General features: G+C 36.8%; 1 protein-coding gene across 4 annotated transcripts in view; it reads right to left on the bottom strand.

The window, feature by feature from the left end:
* The window catches only part of LOC125271688 (sialoadhesin-like), a 105,567-nt gene extending 82,594 nt beyond the window's left edge, over nt 1-22,973 (bottom strand). The window contains exons 1-8 of one of the 4 annotated variants that reach the window (XM_048195848.1): nt 21,872-22,973; nt 21,355-21,691; nt 21,148-21,191; nt 20,699-20,863; nt 20,303-20,365; nt 20,043-20,126; nt 19,779-19,949; nt 3,316-3,567 (exon numbers count right to left, since the gene is read on the bottom strand). In XM_048195848.1, coding sequence (XP_048051805.1) covers nt 3,316-3,567; nt 19,779-19,949; nt 20,043-20,126; nt 20,303-20,357 — 562 coding nt within the window. In that variant the 5' untranslated portion in view covers nt 20,358-20,365; nt 20,699-20,863; nt 21,148-21,191; nt 21,355-21,691; nt 21,872-22,973. Of the gene's footprint in view, nt 1-3,315; nt 3,568-19,778; nt 20,127-20,302; nt 20,380-20,698; nt 20,864-21,147; nt 21,192-21,354; nt 21,692-21,871 lie in introns of all 4 variants that reach the window. The other 3 variants (XR_007185692.1, XM_048195847.1, XM_048195846.1) reach the window with 3 other exon arrangements.
* Between the last annotated feature and the right edge of the window lie 1,155 nt (nt 22,974-24,128).

The raw sequence follows: 24,128 nt of genomic DNA, 5'->3' as shown, positions 1-24,128 counted from the left end.
GTAGGGGTGTGCAGGACTCAAACTGTTTCTAGTTCCCAGCATGCTTTGCTTCACCCTCTGAAAGGAGAGTAAATGTTCAAATTAAGTGTTATTTTATGTTTTGCACAAGATCAATCTAGGGACAGATCTGATAGTGTTTAATGTTATTGGGATTTAAAAGGGTTTCTGTTGTGTCTGAGTTTTAGGGGGATAACTAGGGTGACCATATGTCCTCTTTTTCCCTGGATATGTCCTCTTTTTGGACCCAAAAACGCATCTGGCCAGGATTTCTATATCTCCCAAAATGTCTGGGATTTGGCTTTTGCTTTCTACAGTCGCTATTCCTTCTCACACGCAAATTTGGAATATCTCATAAAACATTTGCGAATAAAGCAGCGTTAAAGCTGCTGTAGGTAACTTTTGTAAAAAAATATTTTTTACATATTTGTTAAACCTGACATTATGTCCTGACAGTAGAATATGAGACAGATAATCTGTGAAAAAATCAAGCTCCTCTGGCTCCTCCCAGTGGTCCTATTGCCATTTGCAGAAATACACCGCTCCCGGTAAGAAACAACCAATCAGAGCCAGGAGGAGTGTCTTAGCAGTGTCAATCAATCAAGCTCTCGTGCGCGCTGATCACACTCCTCTCATGCACAGTGTACAGGCGTCAAATTCAAGATTACCGGTGTGCCGCAGCTTTGCTTATGGCGAAATAAAACGATGTTATATGCAAAGGACCACCCTGAAATCTACAAGAAACCACGCCATACATAATTTGTCAGTCCTGTTTTGAAATTATCTTAGTTGTGTAGTTCTTAAAAAATTAAACAAATCAAGCAGGGATACTTACTTGTCAAGCAGAAATGTGGCTGACTCTGCATCGGTTTTTAATCCGTTCAGGACACGTAGCTCCCTCCACCTCGGAAAAGCCGCTCCGATATTTACCCTCGTTTTATTTCGGGCTCTATCTAATTCTTTCTTTTTGGCTTTTTTATCATCGTCATATGTCTTTTTCCGTTTACCCGTCTTTATTTTATGAGCAGGTGCCACTCGAGGAATTGACAGTTTGGATTGTTTTTCCGCCATAAGCAAAGCTGCGGCACACCGGTAATCTTGAAGCCTGTATGCGCTGGCGCTGTGCATGGGAGGGGTGAGATCAGCGCGCACGCGAGCTTGATTGATTGACACTGCTAAGACACTCCTCCTGGCTCTGATTGGTTGTTTCTTACCGGGAGCGGTGTATTTCTGCAAATGGCAATAGGACCACTGGGAGGAGCCAGAGGAGCTTGATTTTTTCACAGATTATCTGTCTCATATTCTACTGTCAGGACATAATGTCAGGTTTAACAAATATGTAAAAAAAATTTTTTTACAAAAGTTACCTACAGCAGCTTTAACATCCAGTGAGCCGAAGAAAACAAAATCATCACTTCCTGATAAACTGGCGCTAAATAGCTATCACTAAGAAAAATGGAAGTTGCTGCAGTAGAAGCCACTGCATATAATAATTTTCATATATAATAAATAATTTGCGCCTCAGAGTGCGCAGATGAAACACAATAAACGCTGTCATGATATCTTGCATTCAGATGCTGGTGTTTTACACAAAAATTACACAAAACCACAGATTTGTTCAGGCGTTACAGAACGACCAAAACAGCATTTCAGATGCAGTGAAATTAGATCAGTCGGCTGGTTGGTAGGGTTGCCACCCGTCCCGTGAAATACGGATTCGTCCCGTATTTACAGCCAAAATGACGCGTCCCGTATCAAATAATCAATACGGGACGCGATTTGTCCCGTATTTTACATAGGTCCATATTATGCAGCATCCCATGCAAATCATTGTGTGAAGACGTGTCCTATTCTGCCCCTGATTGGGTAATACTCGCTGCCATCATGGTTTGATTGGTTTGTTTCAGGTTCACGGGCCGTGAATCACGGCCAATCAGAGTCAGAGGAGGGCGGGACGCCGTCTCGCCGGTTCTCTCCTGAGGCAGATAGTGTAATGTTTTATTTTTGTTTTGTTTTTTATCAACTCAAGTTTTTGATTGATAACGTTAGATTTCATATGCTGCCTATTAAGAAATAATGTTAATAATGTACATTAATCATGTTATGGTATGATTTGTTTATTAAGGTTAATTTGTACAGTCAGACACATAAGCATTACTTTAATAAGAGATAAGAGATATATATTTAATACATATTTAATCAAAATATAGTACCTATGTGAATAAAATAAACAACTATTTGTTATGCTTAAACAATTTAAATAATTGCATCATTCAATACTATAGAATTAACAATAGACAATAAAATGGAATAAATAAATACATAAATATATTTACTTACCAATAATAAAAATGTTGTTAAGTGTTTTACTTAAATAAGAAATGTTTGTAGATATTATGTCATTTACTGTTATTTAGGTGTGGTTTCACTGTTTGGATGGTGTTACTGCAAACAATGACAAATATTTTAGCCAAAATCTTTGTTCACAACAAATGACAATTTACAATTTGTTTAATTTATAATTACGAAGTTATGGATCTGTTAATTTAATAAGTTAATAAAATATGGTTCACATCTCACAAGTTCCTCCAAAAGCTTATTTTTTGTGGTCTCAGTCACACTTTGTTGGCCTATGTTTATTATTGTCATAGCTGTGTATTCAATATGACCACTTAAGTTGTGATAGTGAGAGACTGCATCTGTTCACACTGATTTCAATAGCAGATATCTTATTATAATGTCCAATGGTATCAATCTTAATATTTTTATGAAAACATATTTTAAGTTATGATATACCACCACTGGCACGCCATCGGGACTGTGGTCATCGTGGCCCAGAGGGGTGTGGCCCCCGCTGCGGCAGGCGTCCCTTATTTTTCTGTATTGAAGGTGGCAACCCTACTGGTTGGTCCAGTTATGCCGTCCTATCACAAAGTTATGGTTTTTATGACTTGCATCAAGGAATTTATTTGGTGTTTCCATTGCAGTTTATGCGCATGTTTTCTTTCTTTTTGCATAAAAATGTATCCGACTTAGTTCAGCATACAAGTTTTTTATTAATATTTTTAGCATTAGCAGGTATAAATTTCAGCTAATGAAAGTATTTGAATGGAGATAAACTGTATATTAGGACAATACTTTTCATAGTAAACTCAAATGAAATATGTTCACAGTTCTCATAATTAATGGTTACTTAAATGGATAGAGGCAATCGGCTTCCAAAATTAATATGAGTTATCATAACTTGTTGGGATTTAAAAATTAAAAAAAAAAATCGTAAAATATTTCATTGATGTGAATGAATCAGTTTGTACTCACAATCAACATGAAGATAAACAGCAGGAGAGAGCAGATGTTCATGTCCTCTTATTTCACACTGATAGTTTCCAGCATCAGAACGACTGACTGACCACAGATGAAGCTGATTCTCTTTCACAATTCCTTCAGTGAATCTCTGTGTGTTTCTGTACCAGATGAATGTTGTTTGTTCAGTCAGAGAGCAGCTGCTTTTACATGTCAGAGTGACTGAATCTCCCTCTTTCACTCTCTGCTGTGTCTCCACCTGCAGGTCTGACACAACAACAACAACATCTGATTCACTGTCAGCTTAAAGTGAGAGTTCACACAATAATAAAAATCCAGTCATTATTTATGGTTTTGATGTAAGGCAGCACGACTTTCTTTTCCAGGACACCAAAGGAGGAAAAAAACATCCTGTTCATGATTGTTCATTTAAATTCATGTTTTATAATTCTCTCATGTATAGATCTTTTCACAGTTCATGTAGGCCATGTTCACTCAGCAACAGAATACGGCTGTCAATCTTGTATTTGAATCCTTATTACAGTTATGTACACACACAGTTTGGTTATTTATGGGAGTGATAACCAAATTCAGTTTTAACCATCACCAACTTTGACATTACTTCGGTGACTGTCACTGTGGTTACTGGTAAGAGAATATGGGCTTAATTTGTCATTCATACAGACAGTATTCGAGACGCTGCTGTGTGAACGGGACATTTCCAGACTCACACCTGTAAGTAAATGTGGTTGTCATTCCCAAAACTGAGAGTGTGAACACAGCCATTGTTTCAAAGCAACTTAACGGCAAATGAATGTTTCAATGATACGATGTTTTTGGGCCCTAATGAAGCAGAAATCTAGGGAGCATTATCCTGCTGAAAGAGACCACAGCCACCAGGAAATACCGTGATCATGAAAGGGTGTACATGGTCTGCAACAGTGCTTAGGAAGGTGATATGTGTCAAAGTAACATCCACATGGATGGCAGGACCCAAGGTTTCTCAGCAGAACATTGCCCAAAGCATCACACTGCCTCTGCCGGCTTGCTGTCATTATATGAACAAGAGCGATCAGGACATTTTATAAAATATCTCCTTTTGTGTTCCAACAAATAAAGAAGGTCATTCGTCAGATTCAGTAACAAAAGAAAGTGTTTGTGTGTTTGTGTGTTTCTCTGGTCTATTTCTGAGAGTTCACTAGTTTTACCTGTGACGTCAAGCTGAACTCCAGGAATCCCCGTCCATTTTCCACCAGCAGTGTTTGTAGTAAATCTGCAGTAGTAGACGTGTTTATCAGCTTCTGTTACATCCGTCAAAGTGATGCTGGAAGTGTCTTTATATTTACTCTGATACTGAAACTCTTCCTGTCTCTTCTCCTGGATCATTTAACACACATCAGGTGATTCTCCATCAGCAGTTACAGCAGGTTTGGTCCAGAAAGGCTGTTCTGATCTCATGACCACGAAGGATATTTTAAAGTACAGGATATTTTCACTGTTGATCCCTTTAATGCACAAACATATGAAGTGCTGTAATTCACTCCCCAATCCTTCAGAGCATCAACCTCTGAAACACAGAAATGAGAAATTAAGAGGCTTTCTGGTGTTTTAGACAAATAACTTTTCACTTTTGACCATATTTTTATGTCAGCTGACAGTAAAACACTGATGTCAGTTTGTAAGTGTGAAGATCTCAATCATCTTTTGTTCAAATATCTGTATAGTGAGTGAAACTGAAGACTCACCCGCAGTCATGATCACTACGATCAGAGGAAGAGACTTTATGAGAGACGACACCATAGTGACTTCTGCAATCAGAAAACTGACAATTATCACATTATGAGCCTCATCTCTATACAACATCACAAACTCTATTTGACAGATAAAGCACATGATGATTTCAGAATAATTCACGGCTCATTGAAGGCTTGACGTGAACTGATGATGTTTCTCATGTCAGGCCTCGTGTGTCTAAAGAGCTTCACACAATATTTACACATGAATCTACAACAGATATTGAGCTTCTGGAGTTCAAATCACTTCATCAGAATCAACATTCACCTAAAACAGTTTGATAAATATCAGTCGTAGCCCTACTGAATGATTTTAACTCATAAACAATAATGGTGAAAATGTTCTTACCGCTCTGCAGTGTCAGTGTGTCAGTGTCGACGCACAAATGACAAAATCATCATCAGTTTAAGCCGTCAAACGCCTGCAGTTTTCACACTTTATAAAGTGCAAGCTAAATGTTGGTCTTCCTCTTCCTGGTGATGTGTGACCGTCATCTCAACTACACAAGAACAACTGGAGAAGAGAGTTAATGTCTCCAGATGTCAAACACAAGCTTTATCTCTGTAGAGCTCACTATTGTTAAATCTTTGTGAGAGAATATGTGAAAGATGTTTGCTTTGAGAAAGAACAGTTAAAGATGTTCATCATGTCTGCAGGAGCGTCTGAGCAGCATCAGAGGTCAAGCTTTACCACTCTTAGTTTCACTTCCTCTTTCTCACACAAACTCTGTGTTTAACACATACAGCAGTGGGTGACACACACACCCATGAATAACAGTCTTAACTATCAGCAACTACATTGTGTTTAAGTGGGTCAGTGCCAGTTTCTGACAGAAAACACAAGCACTGAGACACCAGACTGATGACAGATACAGGAAAAATAGTCTTCAAAAACATTAGTACATCACTAACGGATCTATTTAACTCCCAAAAATGGACAAGTGGTGCTCACTGGAGAGCCAAATGACCTCCATCTCCAGCTCTGTGGATCTAATGGGTGGAGGGATGGAGTAATGGGTCGGGTTAGGGTGTGGTTTGACCTTCTAGCTCCGCCCATTACACCAAATTACATTCAGAGAGGAGGAGCTGGACTTCACGCTCCACCCATGGCTCTGCTGTGAACAGCCTCTCAAAATGGAGGAACTAGATTCATTACTCAAACCTTTTCTAGACTTCCATTGACTTTACTGACATCTAGTGGCTAAAAAGATGTAGTGCACATTATTGCCCATTACAGCAGCTGCTTTTTCATCTGATTCTTTTACATGCTGATTTTAGAAGCAATAAAGGTTATCAAAGTTGTATTTTTTCTGTATTGTTCACTATGTGTTTATAAACCAATCATGTTAATAGAATATATGATGATACGTCATATGAATTATAAATATAATGTATTTAAATGCACGAGTCACGTGTTACACAGTCAGGATGGGAGATTAACATCTGCCAAATTCATCTAATCCACTTTTGAGGCCAAAGCAAAATGGGAAGCAAAAACAAAACAAATATTTTATGTAAACTTAAAACCAACTGACTGTAAAATATGTTTATTTTATCTATTTATTATAAAATTCATTGGATGATTTCAGTAAGAATGAGGCTTAAATCTTACACAATAAGCTAAAACACATTTAACTGTTACATATTCATATAAAATATGTTATCATGTCACACTTCAGAAACATTGAGTAAATGATGATAAAATGTTTAAAATGTGGTCATTTTGCTCTTAAAGTTTAAAATACTGAAGGTGAAAATGAATCCTAGTGACTTGAAACTCAGTTTTTCCCTGATTGCATAAAACACAACTAACAAGATCAGACACTGGTATTAAAACAAACAATGAACATAATATTACAAATAAGTCCAGGTATTCTCATGTAACCACCCACTGTGCCGGAGTGAGAAGAAAATGAAATACAAGGAAGATTTTCTAAATTCTGTTTTTCAAATGATCACCGTTGATGAGGAGTTTAATATAATAGCTATTCCTGTGTGCCGTACCTGAGCGTGTGATTGACTTCCCCATTAAAAAACATTTTTAAAGGCACGTTTATTAATACTTGTTTTTTTTTGTTTGTTTGTTAGGGTTTTTTTTAGGTTTTTTTTTTAAGGTTTTTAATGACTTTATTATTTCTAATGAAAGTTACACTGAGAGTAGAGCAGATTTCTGGTGGGTCAAGCCCCGGCATTGTGCCGCCACTGGTTTGACATGTCAATTTTCAAAGTGTGTGTCTTGTTATAGAACAACATTTACATGCAAGTTTTACTCTCTCATGTAATTCAGGACACACACCATTGAATTAAATTCAAACCTGGTAATAAATGAGTTAAACATTATGTATTCTTCTATCCCAATGAGTTTCTGGTTTCTAGAAGAAGATTTAGATGTTGGTTTTATTCACAGAACTACAGCACAACACATGCTATTGAAATTTGAACAAAGATATAAATTATTTTAAAATAAATACAGTCTTTTAAGATCAAGCAAACCCAGCTAGAAATGTTTTTGTTCTAGTATTTTTTTTAGTGGCAAGTTTTGATTTTGTTCTACTAAATTGATTTTCATTCTCTAAAAACAGTCTAATAATGTTCAGTGAAACACTGTTAGCGGGAAGTTTCCCACTCCAAAACAGCATTACAGCCTATACTAACCAGACTGACTTTATTTCTGTCACACGTTAACAGAAACTCTTATTATGAATTAACAGAGATTTAGATATTGAGATTTAATTATTTAATTTAACTCATCGTTTGGAGATCAGTGTTTGTTTTAGTTTGGCTCTTGACCCTTGAATTTTTATCATTAGTTTTTTTACATTTTTGCTTTTAATTTCAGCAATCATATAATGTGTGTTTTCTATGAGCTGTTTTGAATCAGAACACGCCATTTGTGAATTAATTGCTATTGATCTAATTCGGCTTTGGGAAAAAAATGCCTGAAATTGTTTGCGATTCAGTTTGATTCATTCAGACAGTTCACTCATGCACTGAAGCGGTTTTTCATATTATATTGTGATACTTTATTACACAGAAAACAAAAAACAGTCCTGGATGAAGTGATATTTACATTCAGTCTAAACTAAACTCACAAATGTCTTCTGCTGTTCATGTGTCCGTGATGAAGCAGCTGTTCATCTCAGATTATTGCGTGTTCAGCTTGATTTTCCACAGTTTGTGGGCATAATTAGCAAAGGCCGCATCACCAGTTTTCTTTCGTTAATAGTTCTGGACCTCCAGTAAAGTTATTGGTGGAATATAATTCATGAGAGAGATAGTAATATAGTTATGTCCTTGTCTATTATGAGCTTTGTATGTGATGAGTAGGACTTTAAAATCTATCCTAAAAGCCTTTATAAACACTCGTAATGATGATTGACAGGTCTGAATGTTGAGGCTCCTCCCGATCCTACGTTTGGAACTACATTTTTCCAGAACTTGGCACTGCACAGCGTCTTGTTGTCTTTGGTGCCATCTTTATCGTTTGGTTTCTGCATAGATGCATGAATCTGTGGATGGGGCTAAACAGGCAGCGACAGCAAAATGGTCCCATAAAAGTGTAAATTGGTGAAATCAAAAGGAGCGGGAGATGGAAACATGACCTGGACTCAACATTAACAGACTGTGGCTCTGATCACATGTTCTTCATTTGACTGAGCTGTAGATGATGTCCTCAGATCTGGGGAGAAATAAATATATCAATATGGCATTTCAGAAAGTCCCACCAGCAGATGACAATCCAACATCTCAACAAAATGTGAGCTCTGATTCAGCACTGATCATGTTTTATTGGGGTTCAGATGAATGAATGGTTTCTCACCTGTTGGCTTCAGATGGATGATGCGTCTCAATGGTCTGACAGTCGTTCTCTTCAGTCTTCTTCATGTCTTTGTTCTTGAAGTGATGGACACTGGCATACTGAACCTCTCCAACATCTCCAGAGTCTGTTTCTGCTTGTTTTCTCCCGGAGCGTTCGGGTTTCTTTGCTTTAACGTTGGCATACAGATCATCCCTCTGATTGGCTGATACGAGTGAATACAGTGCAGTGTCATTGGTCAGAGCCGTTTCTGCTGATCTGTCAGAGCGATCCTCCTGCAGTTTCATCACATAAAATATCACAGAAATATAACAACAGATCAATCATTCAGAAACACATGTGACTGTGAGTTACAGATTGTCTTCATGTCAAATATTTGTCAAGCAGCAGTACATGATCTTACAAGTCTTGTATTTTCTAGTTAAATATAATATCCATGTCATTGTAGATTCAGATATGAATCATCAAACTTGCCTGATTTTGTCCAATAATTTCAGTTCCACCATCTCTCCTCTTCTTCCTGAAGAAAAAATAAATAAAAGAAAGTACTAAAAATGTCATGTTATATTTAAAATTTTTGATTGTGCAAAGTTCAACAAATTCTTCATTCATGTTCATTTTTTTTAAGTAATTTAATTCAGGAGCTGCTCAACATTCACTCACTTTATGAACACAATGATGATGATGATGATGATGATGATGAAGATCAATCCTCCACATCCCGCCATGATCCCAGAAACTGAGTGCAGAGCAGCTCTCTGAACCCCTGAAACAAGAAGATCATGAAGATCATTTCACACGTGAGACAGATGAACCTGAAAGAGTGTCTGTGTAATATTTATTTTGAGTCTTTAGGTGGCCGTGAGAGAGGATCCCCAATCCATGGGAGCAGTGTGACATCATCAGGGATTTCTGATAAACTGGCCTCAATGGCGTTCTCTCTCATTGGCTGTTAAATAATCTTGTATTTAATGTTCTCCATTGTCATTTTGAACAGGTGTTTCTCTAGCTGCCCTACCTGATTACCGTTACTTTTCTTTGTCTTTATTCATTAATATATTTTTAAATCATTCTTGTGAGCCATTATGTATTGTTTTCTGTATTATGTTTTGACTTTTATATTTACTGATGTATCAACCTTGGATTCATGAAGAATCTTTAAACACAGACTCTTGAATCAGTTTGTACTCACATTCAACTTTAAGATAAACAGGTGGAGAGATCAGATGATCATGTCCTCTTACAGCACATCTGTAGTTTCCAGTATCAGAACGACTGACTGACTGCAGATGAAGCTGATTCTCTTTCACAATTCCTTCAGTGAATCTCTGTGTGTTTCTGTACCAGATGAATGTTGTTTTTTCAGTCAGAGAGCAGCTGCTTTTACATGTCAGAGTGACTGAATCTCCCTCTTTCACTCTCTGCTGTGTCTCCACCTGCAGGTCTGACACAACAACAACAACCAATTTAGAATAATAACAAAGTTATAACAATGTAAACCAGGGCTAGCCAGGTATTCAGTTTAGTTTCTGCCAACCCTGGGTTTTAGGCACCAAGAAAGTAGTCAGTTTTTTAGAAGAGTATCGCTGCAGCCTTGAGATTTCTTAATATTTGTTGGAGCTCCAAAATAGGGCGTAACTTCCTCCAATTGACAGAGAGGCACATGACACACATGCATGTTTTTTTTCCCACAATCCAGTTCAGCATAAACTCCACCCTGCAGCCAATTCTAAAGATTTCATTGGTCATGTCAATCACAGTGCTGATTTCCTACGCAATGCTACAGCCAATGCTAAACCCTAAACCTACCCTACACTCCAACCTTATCCAGTGAAATGGGAGGAAAGCATGTGCTGAATAGCATGCTGAAAAATGGCACTTCAGGAGATAAGCAATTAATAAAGTTAATAAGCCTGGCCATACATTACTCTGCCCATAGAGGCCTGGCGCCACGAGGGGGCAAAGGGGGGCATTGCCCCCGCAGATCTGATTTGTGCCCCCTCAGTTTCAATTTGTCCCCATTCACCCGATCTATTTTAACTTTTTTTAACGTTAACATAACACCGGTGTGATGAGAACGTTCAATACGCCACTGCTAAATTCAAACCTGCTTTCGCTGAGCCAGAGATTGACGCGCTCTGTGCTTTTCATATTTCACAACTATTCAGTTTTCAACCACATGTTTATTTGAGGTTTCAGACGTCTGAATGAGGTCTAGGCTATATATAAAAACGACATTTATAGTTTGTTAAATGCAGATTCCATACACTCATATGGAAGCTGCGATAATGCTTTAAATTATAATTTGACAAAGTTGTTTATTCATATCAGATACAATGCGTGTGAAACAAAGTTTACTCTCTTATCCCAGTTCACCAGCCACTTACGTTTATTTCGGGAAAAATGGATGAATTTATGTAATGTAAATCCGACAGATCCTCTGTTTTGTCAACTAACCTGATCAGTAAAGGCGTTTAAACAAAACACATTCACTTCCACATATTTGACAATCGGAAAATATCTTATAATTCATGATATAGTTAACAAGTTTGTGAATATTTTAAATAAAAAAAGAAAAACAAAATAAACGCGATGTAGCTTGGCTGCATGACGCGTCACCAAGGAATGAATTTAAAATAACAAAACAGGGTTTACCAAACGGGGGTTTGCGAGGGAATTGCAAGTTGATGACAAGCAATTAATTAAATTATAATTAAATCATTAAAAATCAAACAAATAGACTAAATAATATTGAAATAAAACTTAATATTTTATTTCTTTATTCTGCATGTGACTATTCAGTTACAGAACTAAACGCGTCTGCTCAATTCAAAGTGGGCTGAACGAGAGTCGCACCTCACTTTGCCCATTTCGCCTCACCTTTGACTGACAAGATGATGGAGGAAAATTTGGTTTCAAAGAGAAATGTAAAAGCGCCTATTTAAGCGAGTTTGTCATTTGTATTGTTTTGTGTTGTTGTGTTTTTTATTAAGAATAATAATGAACTCATCATTAATGAACCCATCATTAAAATGCGTTCACGGGCGTTCATAACCGTGTGTTCTGGGTAAGACATCTCAAACTGAAACTGGACCAATCAGCTGTGAGCAAAGTGACACATGTCTGATGCATTAAAGACACTTCTCCAGTTTCTCCTTCTCCAAATTAAAGGTATATACAGTATCTCACAGAAGTGAGTACACCCCTCACATTTTTGTAAATATTTTATTATATCTTTTCATGTGACAACACTGAAGAAATGACACTAGAAATGCTACAATGTAAAGTAGTGAGTGCACAGCTTGTAAATTTGTTGTCCCCTCAAAATAACTCAACACACAGCCATTAATGTCTAAACCGCTGGCCACAAAAGTGAGTACATCCCTGATGTGAGTGAAAATATCCAAATTGGGCCCAAAGTGTCAATATTCTGTGTGGCCACCATTATTTTCCAGCACTGCCGTAACTCTCTTGGTCATGGAGTTCACCAGAGCTTCACAGGTTTCCACTGGATCCTCTTCCACTGATGACGACATCACGGAGCCGGTGGATGTTAGAGACCTTGCGCTCCTCCACCTTCTGTTTGAGGATCCCACAGATGCTCAGATGCAAAATTCAAAATAAAACACTTACTAATAAAAGAAGAAATTTATTATTTGTTTACCTGTATGTCATGTGACCATTAACTGACATCAGAGAACCGTGAACTTAATTTAATTATGTTTTTCTTTATTATTATTTTAATTATATATATATATATATATATATATATATATATATATATATATATATATATATATATACAGTGTTGGGGAAAGTTACTTTTAAAAGTAATGCATTACAATATTGCGTTACTCCCTAAAAAAGTAACTAATTGCGTTACTTCGTTACTTTTTATGAAAAGTAATGCGTTACTTTACTTTTGCGTTACTTTTTCTCACCGGGGCTGGGCTTGTTTGTTTGTTTTTTAATAACAACAAAAAAGTTCTATTTTTGGCAAAAAGGCCCTTTCACACCAAAAGTGAAATTAATAAGCCTTAGGCTGAAGGAAAAGCATATTTACACCTGTACAGTAGAGGGCGCAGCTCAAACAAACCTTTCAGATGTTCTGTCGTTCTGGATTTAAGAAGAATAGGATACAGGAGAAGGAAGTTCTAGTTCTTATTTCTAAATCTAATCTAAAGTATTTTTTGCTTATTAGTATGGTTGAATTGAAGGTCAGCAGCAAAGACATTGGTTAATAATTGAGATTAAATACATAAAGTATATTTGTGTAATTTAATATAGTTAATTATTACAGGTTTGCAAAAATTCTGAGATTGCATTTCACTGTTTTTATTCATTTTGAGGAATACTGAATGTTTTTGTGCAAGTGAGATGAGTAAATGCATGTTCACATTTAGTCTAGAACTACAATAACCATCATTGCTTACACAGCGCACACAATATCTTTGCACTGTATTCCTCTCAACATGGGGACAACATGTCAGTCAATAAATGTGAAAAAGTAACTTGGGTTACTTATTTGAAAAAGTAACTTAGATATTTTGTTGTAAATTGAAAAAGTAATGCGTTACTTTACTAGTTACTTGAAAAAGTAATCTGATTACGTAACTCCAGTTACTTGTAATGCGTTACCCCCAACACTGTATATATATATATATATATATATATATATATATATATATATATATATATATTGGACTGATAGTGGTTAGTAAAGTCAAATAATTTTACAGTGGCATGAAAAAGTATGTGAACCACTTGCAGAATCTGTGAAAATGTGAATAATTTTAACAAAATAAGGGAGATAATACAATATGTTGTTTTTTATTTAGTACTCTCCTGAGTAAGATATTTTACATAAAAGATGTTTACATATAATCCACAAGACAAAAAAAAAAAAAATAGCTGAATTTATTAAAATACCCCATTCATAAGTATGTGAACCATTGATTCTCAATACTGTGTGTGGTTACCTGATGATCCACGACTGTTTTTATGTTTTGTGATGGTTGTTCATGAGTCTCTTGTTTGTCCTGAGCAGTTAAACTGAGCTCTGTTCTTCAGAAAAATCCTCCAGGTCCTGCAGATTCTTCAGTTTTCAAGCATTTTTTGCATATTTGAACCCTTTCCAGCAGTTACTGAATGATTTTGAGATCCGTCTTTTCACACTGAGGACAATTGAGGGACTCAAACACAACTTTAAAAAAGGTTCAAACATTCAATGATGCTTCAGAAGGAAACACGATGCATTAAGAGTCGGGGGGTGAAAACTTTTGAACAGGATGATCAGAGGTCCAAATTTTTCTTATTTCGCTTATTTTTTTTCATTTAGTACTGCAAGCATCTTCGGAAGCAACAGAAGATGCTTGCATGTTTCCCAATGAAGACAAATAAGCGAATACAAAAATTTGGACCTTGATCTTCAAATTCCAAAAGTTTTCACCCCCCGACTCTTAATGCATCGTGTTTCCTTCTGGAGCATCATTGAATGTTTGAACCTTTTTTAATAGTTGTGTTTGAGTCCCTCAATTGTCCTCAGTGTGAAAAGACGGATCTCAAAATCATTCAGTAACTGCTGGAAAGGGTTCAAATATGCAAAAATGCTTGAAAACTGAAGAATCTGCAGGACCTGGAGGATTTTCCTGAAGAACAGAGCTCAGTTTAACTGCTCAGGACAAACAAGAGACTCATGAACAACCATCACAAAACATAAAAACAGTCGTGGATCATCAGGTAACTACACACAGTATTAAGAATCAAGGGTTCACAAACTTATGAATGGGGTTATTTTAATAAATTCAGCTTTTTTTTGTCTTATGGATTATATGTAAACATCTTTTATGTAAAATATCTTACTCAGGACAGTACTAAATAAAAAAATAGCATGCGTTTTGTATGATCTTTCTTATTTTGTTAAAATTTTGCACATTTTCACAGATTCTGCAAGTGGTTCACATACTTTTTCTTGCAACTGTATGTGAGAGAGTCAGCTGTAATATCATTGCGTTCCTATTGGTCAGTGTTAGAGGAGCTCAGTTTAGCCTGATGGTTAGCCTGCTCTGGACCAGGCTAGTTCCCCAGCTTTTTTCACAGTTTTCCCTGGCTTGTTTTCTAATCTTGTTTTTTGAAACCACCCTCTGGTCACATGTATCAGTTACTACACAGCACTGTATACGGCTTGACTCTCATTCATACAGACAGTATTTGAGGCGCTACTGTAAGCTGCTGTGAGAACGGGACATTTCCACACTCACACAAGTAAATCCAGTCGTCATTCCCAAAAACGGACAGTGTGAACTCAGACTCACTTCAGTGTGATAAAGAATGAATAAGGTGGCAGTTACATAACAAATGATCTCTGTGTGTGTGTGTGTGTGTGTGTGTGTGTGTGTGTGTTTCTGTGGTCTATTTCTGAGACTTCACTAGTTTTACCTGTGACGTCAAGCTGAGCTCCAGGAATCCCCGTCCATTTTCCACCAGCAGCGTTTGTAGTAAATCTGCAGTAGTAGACGTGTTTATCAGCTTCTGTTACCTTCGTCAAAGTGATGCTGTGAGTGTTTTTATCTTCACTGTGATACTGAACTCTTCCTATTTTTCCTGGGTCATTTTTCAGGTCAGGTAGTTCTCCATCAGTTATAGCAGGTTTGGTCCAGTAGACTGTACTGATCACATGACCAGGAGGATATTTTAAAGTACAGGATATTTTCACTGTTGATCCCTTTAATGCACAAACATATGAAGGGCTGTAATTCACTCCCCAATCCTGCTGACCATCAACCCCTGAAACACAGAGATAAGGAAAGACTATGGAGTCAAATTAATGCCTTAAAGTTTTGCACAAAAATAAAGTTTTGCAAAACAAAAAAAAGAATTGAGCAATAAAAAAATGTTTTGCAAACAAAAATAAAGAATTGCAAAGGAAAAATAAAGTATTGAGCAGAAAAAAATAAGTTTTGCAAGCAAAAATAATAAATTGCAAAATAAAATAACGTAGTGCAAAAATAAAAATATAATCAATTACAAAAATCAATGACAGCTGTAATCCTATTTTATCTTTGCCACATATTTTTCATGCTCAAACCTACTAAATCATTTGCAACGCTCATTTTATTCTGCGTTTCAGTCAAGCGTGCGCTCACGATACCGGCTTTCGTTTGCGCTGCACTGTTCTGTGCGGTTCTCTTTATGGCACTGGTTTGACGTGGGGGTGGAGTCAAGAAACGGGGGCACGCCCCCGCGAAACACGTCATCGGCAGGAGACGCAGATCGCAACAGAACAGATCAAGCATAGAGACAGAGCGCATTTATTATAATCTGAAAACCACGCCCACCGGGGGAAAAACAATCCAACCGTCTCTATTGACTTTGTAATGCGTGAGGCTGCCTCCTTGTCTTTTCTGACTCATTACAAAAAACAGAACAATGCCTAAAAGCTGCTGTGTGACAAGGTGTACAGCTAACAAGCTAAAAAACCCAGAAATAAGTTTTTATAAGCTGTCGACCCCAAAAAACGAATGTTTAAGGACACAAAAGTGGATACAGGCAGTGAGACAGAGCACAACAGGTCATATTACTATAAGAAATGCATTGGAGGGGGTCGTAATTGGCGACAACATATGCTAAACAAACCAACAAAAACAAACCATTCATTATTTTTAACCATGTCAAAGAATTATTTCACCTGTCGCTGATTACGTTCCCCTCCAATGCATTTCGCGGGGGCGTGCCCCCGTTTCTTGACTCCACCCCCACGTCAAACCAGTGCCATAAAGAGAACCGCACAGAAAAATGCAGCGCAAAAGAAAACCAGTATCGTGAGCGCACGCTTGACTGAAACGCAGAATAAAATGAGCGTTGCAAATGATTTAGTAGGTTTGAGCATGAAAAATATGTGGCAAAGATAAAATAGGATTACAGCTGTCATTGATTTTTGTAATTGATTATATTTTTATTTTTGCACTACGTTATTTTATTTTGCAATTTATTATTTTTGTTTGCAAAACTTATTTTTTTCTGCTCAATACTTTATTTTTCCTTTGCAATTCTTTATTTTTGTTTGCAAAACATTTTTTTATTGCTCAATTCTTTTTTGTGTTTTGCAAAACTTTATTTTTGTGCAAAACTTTAAGGCATTAATTTGACTCCATAAAAGACAGTTTCAGCAACAAACACAGAAAACTTTCATTTTCTTCTGCACTTTTTACAACACACTACTAAATATTATTTTCCCAATTTCTGTGGGCCTACAATAGATTTACATATTCAATAAATGGAATTTAGAAATTCCAAGTGTGTGAAATATTTCACTGTTAATGAATCAGTTTGTACTCACAATCTACTTTGAGATAAACAGGTGGAGAGCGAAGATGTTCATTTCCTCTTACAGCACATCTGTAGTTTCCAGCATCATAACGACTGACTGACTGAAGATGAAGCTGATTCACTGTTCGATCAGTTAATATCTCTCTGCTTCTGTACCAGATGAATGTTGTTTGTTCAGTCAGAGAGCAGCTGCTTTTACATGTCAGAGTGACTGAATCTCCCAATTTCACTCTCTGCTGTGTCTCCACCTGCAGGTCTGACACAACAACAACAACAACAACTGATTCACTGTCAGCTTAAAGTGAGACTCAATAATAATCAGTCACCCTTGTGTTGTTCTAAAGCCACACAACCTCCTTTTTTTTCAGAACGCAAAAGGAGAAAAATTGCAACAACAAAAAAATCCTGCTTGCAAATGTTTAATAGCAGTTAAACTGAACACAAAATGTGAAGATGTGAACGGTGATGTTCTTCAGACATCAGAAAACATTCCCTCACAACTTTTTTGTTTGATGAGAAAACTTAGTGCAGTTTATTACTGAGTGAAAATCTTGACTTTGCATGAGAGTTTTTGAGAACAGCAGTTCAACTACAGAACTAGCAGTTCAGACTTTTTTACTCTCCTTTTTTTTTTTTTTTTGGTGGTTGAGCACCCTCATATGAATGAAGGCCACTCTCACTGATACTAATACTGCTACACTGTTAAAAAAAATCTGTAAAAAGACAGTAACATGCTATTTTCCATGAAAACAGAAATATACCATAGAAAACAATGCATTCTGGGTAATATTTGACATTTTCGAGAAAGTATACTACAGCAATATACTGTGAGTTAACAGCGCTCAAAGTCGACACTCAGAGGCTGTGTTCTAAATCACACCCTATACCCTCATTCACTATTCCCTACATTAGTTCACTAATATAGTTCACTTGACAGAGTGAATGAAAAGAAGTGAGTGAATTCAGACACTGATGAACACCTGCTGTTAACAAGCAGAATCAATGAAGGAAAGAGAAACAACAAGAACAGAAAAAAGATGAAATCAACTGAAGATAAAAGACATTAAATCTCTGAAGATCTGATTAAACAACTCCACAAACAGCATTACCAGCTTCACTTATTACTAACCAGACTGACTTCATTTCTGTTATATGTGTACAAAAGTTCTTATTGAAAATTAACAGAGGTTTAGATGTTGATGATTTATTGAAAATAATAGTTTGATTTGATGTTACCATTATGGTGGTCAGTGTTTTATTTAGTTTTATTCAGTTGATGTTTTAATGTTAGTTTTTCTCTGGCTGCTGTAACTGTTTGTTATAGCAAGAAAAGCAAGAGAAAATGTGATCAGATGATATTAGCTACTTGATGAAGATGCTGATGATGATACAAATATAATAATCATGTAGTGTTCTGATCAGCTGATCTAGATCATTATATATTGTTTATTTCATTTAATTGATTACATGTTTCTACAGCATGAGATCCAGTGATTTAATAAGAAAATCTGTATGCTTTTAAAAACACACTAAACATTTTGAACTACTGATTCAGTTAGACACACTCAGACATCAAGATCCAGCGTATGAATCTCAACAGTGATGACGTGCTTCATGCCGCAATGCATTCTGGGAGCCACTGATGAGTTTTGTATGATGCACCCAGAATGCATTGCGGCATGAAGAATGTCACTGTTATTGAGATTCAAACACTGATTCTTGAGGTTTGTGTTTGTCTTGGTGAAGTCATTTAAAACTTACTGTGCTCAGTATATATATATATTGAATCCTCCAGAGTAGCCAACATACTTGATCACTTGCAATAACAAACAGTTACAGCAGTCAGAGAAAAACTAACATTAAAAACGACAAGTCTAACCACAAACCACACTATTACTTTCAAACAAACTTCAACATCTAAACCTATTTTAATGTCAGTAAGAACTTCTGTACACATATGATGAAAATAAAGTCCATCTTGTTTGTAATAATTGAAGCTGCTAATGCTGTTTTTGGAGTTGTTTAATGGCGATGGAGCTTGACTTCAACACGATGTTCACTTTTAACCAAAATTTGACATCTGAACAATGTTGGAGTCCAGTCTCTGCTGGGAAACTTCCCGCTAAAACTTTATAAGAATGTGAGGGGATGATGTTCTATCAATGTTATCACTAAACATGTTTAGAATGTTTTTTAGAGGATGTTATCTTACCTTTCAGGAGAACATTTTGGTAACAAAAACTAGCGGCTCAAAACATTACAAGAACTTAATATAATGTTCTCAGAACATTCTAGAACAATAGAATTTCTGTCTGTGGTGACCTCACATTGTGACCATAGTATGAGCACACAGTGAGTGTGTTGTGAGGTTACACTGTTAGATCACTGTGAATTCAATTTGTTGAATGGGTAATATGTGTGTGTGTGTGTGTGTGTGTGTGTGTGTGTGTGTGTGTGTGTGTGTGTGTGTGTGTGTGTGTGTGTGTGTGTGTGTGTGTGTGTGTTTCTGTGGTCTATTTCTGAGACTTCACTAGTTTTACCTGTGACGTCAAGCTGAACTCCAGGAATCCCCGTCCAATTTCCACCATCAATGTTTGTAGTAAATCTGCAGTAGTAGACGTGTTTATCAGCTTCTGTTACTTTCGTCAAAGTGATGCTGTGAGTGTCTTTATCTTCACTCAAACACTGAATCCCTCCTCTCTCCTCTGGATCTGAACACAGATCAGGTGATTCTCCATCAGTTACAACATGTTTGGTCCAGAAGGCTGTTCTGATCACATGACCATGAGGATATTTTAAAGTACAGGATATTTTCACTTTTGTTCCCTTTAATGCACAAACATATGAAGGGCTGTAATTCACTCCCCAATCCTGCTGACCATCAACCCCTGAAACACAGAGATGAGAAATGAAGAGACTTTCAGGTGTTTTAAACAAATAACTTTTCACTTTTGACCATTTTTATGTCAGCTGACAGTAAAACACTGATGTCAGTTTGTAAGTGTGAAGATCTCAATCATCTTTTGTTCAAATATCTGTATAGTGAGTGAAACTGAAGACTCACCCGCAGTCATGATCACTACGATCAGAGGAAGAGACTTTATGAGAGACGACACCATAGTGACTTCTGCAATCAGAAAACTGACGATTATCACATTATGAGCCTCATCTCTATACAACATCACAAACTCTATTTGACAGATAAAGCACATGATGATTTCAGAATAATTCACGGCTCATTGAAGGCTTGACGTGAACTGATGATGTTTCTCATGTCAGGCCTCGTGTGTCTAAAGAGCTTCACACAATATTTACACATGAATCTACAACAGATATTGAGCTTCTGGAGTTCAAATCACTTCATCAAATCAACATTCACCTAAAACAGTTTGATAAATATCAGTCGTAGCCCTACTGAATTATTTTAACTCATAAACAATAATGGTGAAAATGTTCTTACCGCTCTGCAGTGTCAGTGTGTCAGTGTCGACGCACAAATGACAAAATCATCATCAGTTTAAGCCGTCAAACGCCTGCAGTTTTCACACTTTATAAAGTGCAAGCTAAATGTTGGTCTTCCTCTTCCTGGTTATGTGTGACCGTCATCTCAACTACACAAGAACAACTGGAGAAGAGAGTTAATGTCTCCAGATGTCAAACACAAGCTTTATCTCTGTAGAGCTCACTATTGTTAAATCTTTGTGAGAGAATATGTGAAAGATGTTTGCTTTGAGAAAGAACAGTTAAAGATGTTCACATTGAAGTGTCTGTATCAGTTTAGCAGAACTGTGAACTCTACACTTTCTTGGCATTAAACTGTCATTAAATACAGAAATACAGACAAAACATGCTGAAAGATGGAGGTTTCTTCAGTGTGTGTGTGAAAATATGAATTATGTTCAGACTCACCAGGAATCATAAGCAGAGAAATCAGAGAGATAAGACGAAACATTCTGGAAGACACGAGGAAGATTGTTACAATTACAAAAATGTAAAACTTTTGTTTGCATGAGGAGATACATATGAAACAAGTACTTAATATATCATATTCAATAATCTTTCTTTTGGAACTGTAGAAATACTTGTTTTTTGCATTGTAAAATATATCTGTCCTACCTTACTTTCATCTGCAGTGTTTGTGTGTAAAAATGACTCTATGATCTGAATGCAGTAGTTTAACTGTTTTCACACATCCTGTCTCTCTTCACTTCCTCTGAATGAGTGCAAAACCCTCACAGTCACATGACACTTGTGCAGATTTACACACACACACACATTATGTAGTCAGAGGAGCTGAACTGAACACATTATTCATCATGAGTTTGCTGAAATACTATCGAAACTCAGACAATGTGACGTTCCTCTGTACTTCCTCTTTTTCTTTCTTTTTATGCTGATGCAGGATAAATCCTGATCCAACATCTGGAGCTCTTGAGAAACTCTTTGACTTCATCTAAACATCATCAACACAAACACAAATCAGCAGATATTTCACATAAACAGAGTCAAAGTTTTGAGGATTTAATAACTGATAATTGACTGTAATCCTACAGCTATACTGTAATTTAGTGAATGTGTTTAACTATATTGAGCTCAAGGTGCTCTCACAGTGTAAAGTCAAACGGGCTCTTACAGAAGGTGTTTCTGGGGTTTGATGTCATGAGGCGTGTGAACTGAAGCTCAATGTGCTGAACGAAAAGAAGAAGCTCTTCACCAGTTTCACCAGCTCTTTCAGAACAAGACTTTGTAGGTTACAAAGATGGTGCAAAAACACTATGAGATGAAAGACAAAGTTGCAGTGACATTCTTCTTATACTGAAATCATTAATCACTTTATTTAAAAAAAAAACAAATGTTTTTATAGTTTACTCTTATAGGTCTACTGGCATCTCAAGGACTCTGATCTTTCCACACAAACACTGTGTGAATGATCAGCACCTCGGACAGCGCGTCACTGCACACCTCTACAGCCTCACCGACCTGAGCGCCCTCTAGAGGAAGATACATGTAACTGCACATTGTAGCGATATCTGATTAAGGCGAGCATACACTGTGCGATATCTGTGCGATTTCAGCAAGGTTACCAACTCACACTGTACGAGTAGATCGCGTGCGATGGAAAGCCAAAACGCACGATTTATGTGCTCACACTATGCGGTCCGATGGTCGAGACGTGACTCCACTGCTCACACTATGCGTTTGAAATATGCACGATAAACCCATGTACTGGGATGCGCCGATAGACAATATGTTTCCAGAGATATTGTCAAAAGCATCAGCTATGGATATCAAGAGGATTTAGCATTTCCAATTCATATATTAAATAATAATAATAATAATTAGCCTATTATTATTAGTAGTAGTAGTAGTAGTAGTAGTATAGGGTAGGCCTATTTAATATTAAATTGATATTAGCTACAATTCATTTGGCCCGCAATATTTCATAGCGCATCACCGCATAACTGACGCGCTGCGAGGATAATACAAGATTTGATTAGCTTATAATTACACCTCAATGAAAATTATTTAAAGACATTTATAAAATGAATTTAAGGCATTTAATTAAAATTATTAACAGTAGCCTATGTGTTCGCAGACTGCAATAATCAGTCAATGAAAAGCAGCTTCACTTCAAAAACAACCTGTTTAATACGAAATACTTCTCTTCTCATTTTTTCACCCACTACATACAGTTTATGGGCCACAAGAGAAATATTAAGAAAATAAATTATGATATATAGCATACCGTTATCAGGTTGAAGTAGGATTTATCTCTCGTTGTCTCTGAGAGAATATGCACCGAAAGCTCGTCGGTTTTACTTTTTTTTTTTTTTTTGTAAAGGCTGGTGAATAATTGACAAGGGATTGAGACGTCTTCATCGGCATAACTCTTGCGCAAAGTTCGCACAGTGTATGCCTGCCTTTAGTGAGGTCGCTACTGAGGAGCCACGACTCTAAGCAGGGTTTGACACTGTGCCAGTGTTCAATAAAGTTCAGTTATGTTAAGTGTAACTCTTTACATACATGCTGGGAACGATTATCGGTATATGATTTTATCATCTCATACATCTATTTTGTAATTATTTTAAGTGTAACCATAATCAGATATTGTCATTAAACCCTTTCAATTACAAATGATGTGCTAGTTTAGATTTAGTATTAACATTAATGTGCTCCCTATTGCAATACAATATTGTCACACTATAGCAACGCTCTCCCACATATTTTGCTATTGTAACTGCGCTTATTTCCGTCATTGGTATAAGTTGCAGTAGGTGGTAATAGACAAGAAATGTACAGTTTTCTACCATCCTGCTGATAAAGTTTCTTTAGTCGCTCGGCTTACAGCCTGAAGCCCTGTAGGAGGTCCACCCTTACACGATAAATGGTTGAATAAGTTGATAAACGCCACAGGAGAAGAAACGCTGTTTCCAACAAGAAAATAAAGAAAGTCTGCAAGTGGATCAGCACACGCCATGGTAATTTACTACAGTTCATTCATGGTAAATGTTTGTAAGGGTGGTGATTTTCGTATATAAAAGTCTTCATTCATGACACAGTGTTTCTCTTGTTTCCTCATCAGTCTTGTTGGGAATGTTGAGGCGGTTTCATCCGATTTAAAACTAGTTTAATCATCGAGTGATTTGTAGTTTGTAAACAAGAGGTGTGTGTCGAATTGAAACGCTTCTCACTAGATGTCGCAACGCTGTTTAATAATGGTGACCGGGAATAAACGCGGCTCCTTTAAGCTTTCGTCCGTTATCCACTGGGCCGTGCTGCATAGTTCAAAATAAACTAGTGAAACGCATGAAACAGCACTATTTGTCCTGTATTTGTTGTTACTGACCAAGTGTGCCACACAAGTCCTGAAAAGGGAAGCCAAAGCGTCT

Source organism: Megalobrama amblycephala, linkage group LG7, assembly GCF_018812025.1.
Source record: "Megalobrama amblycephala isolate DHTTF-2021 linkage group LG7, ASM1881202v1, whole genome shotgun sequence".
Lineage (NCBI taxonomy): Eukaryota > Metazoa > Chordata > Actinopteri > Cypriniformes > Xenocyprididae > Megalobrama > Megalobrama amblycephala.
The sequence above is the reverse complement of the archived record's forward strand: the minus strand, read 5'-3'. Positions and strand labels throughout refer to the sequence as shown.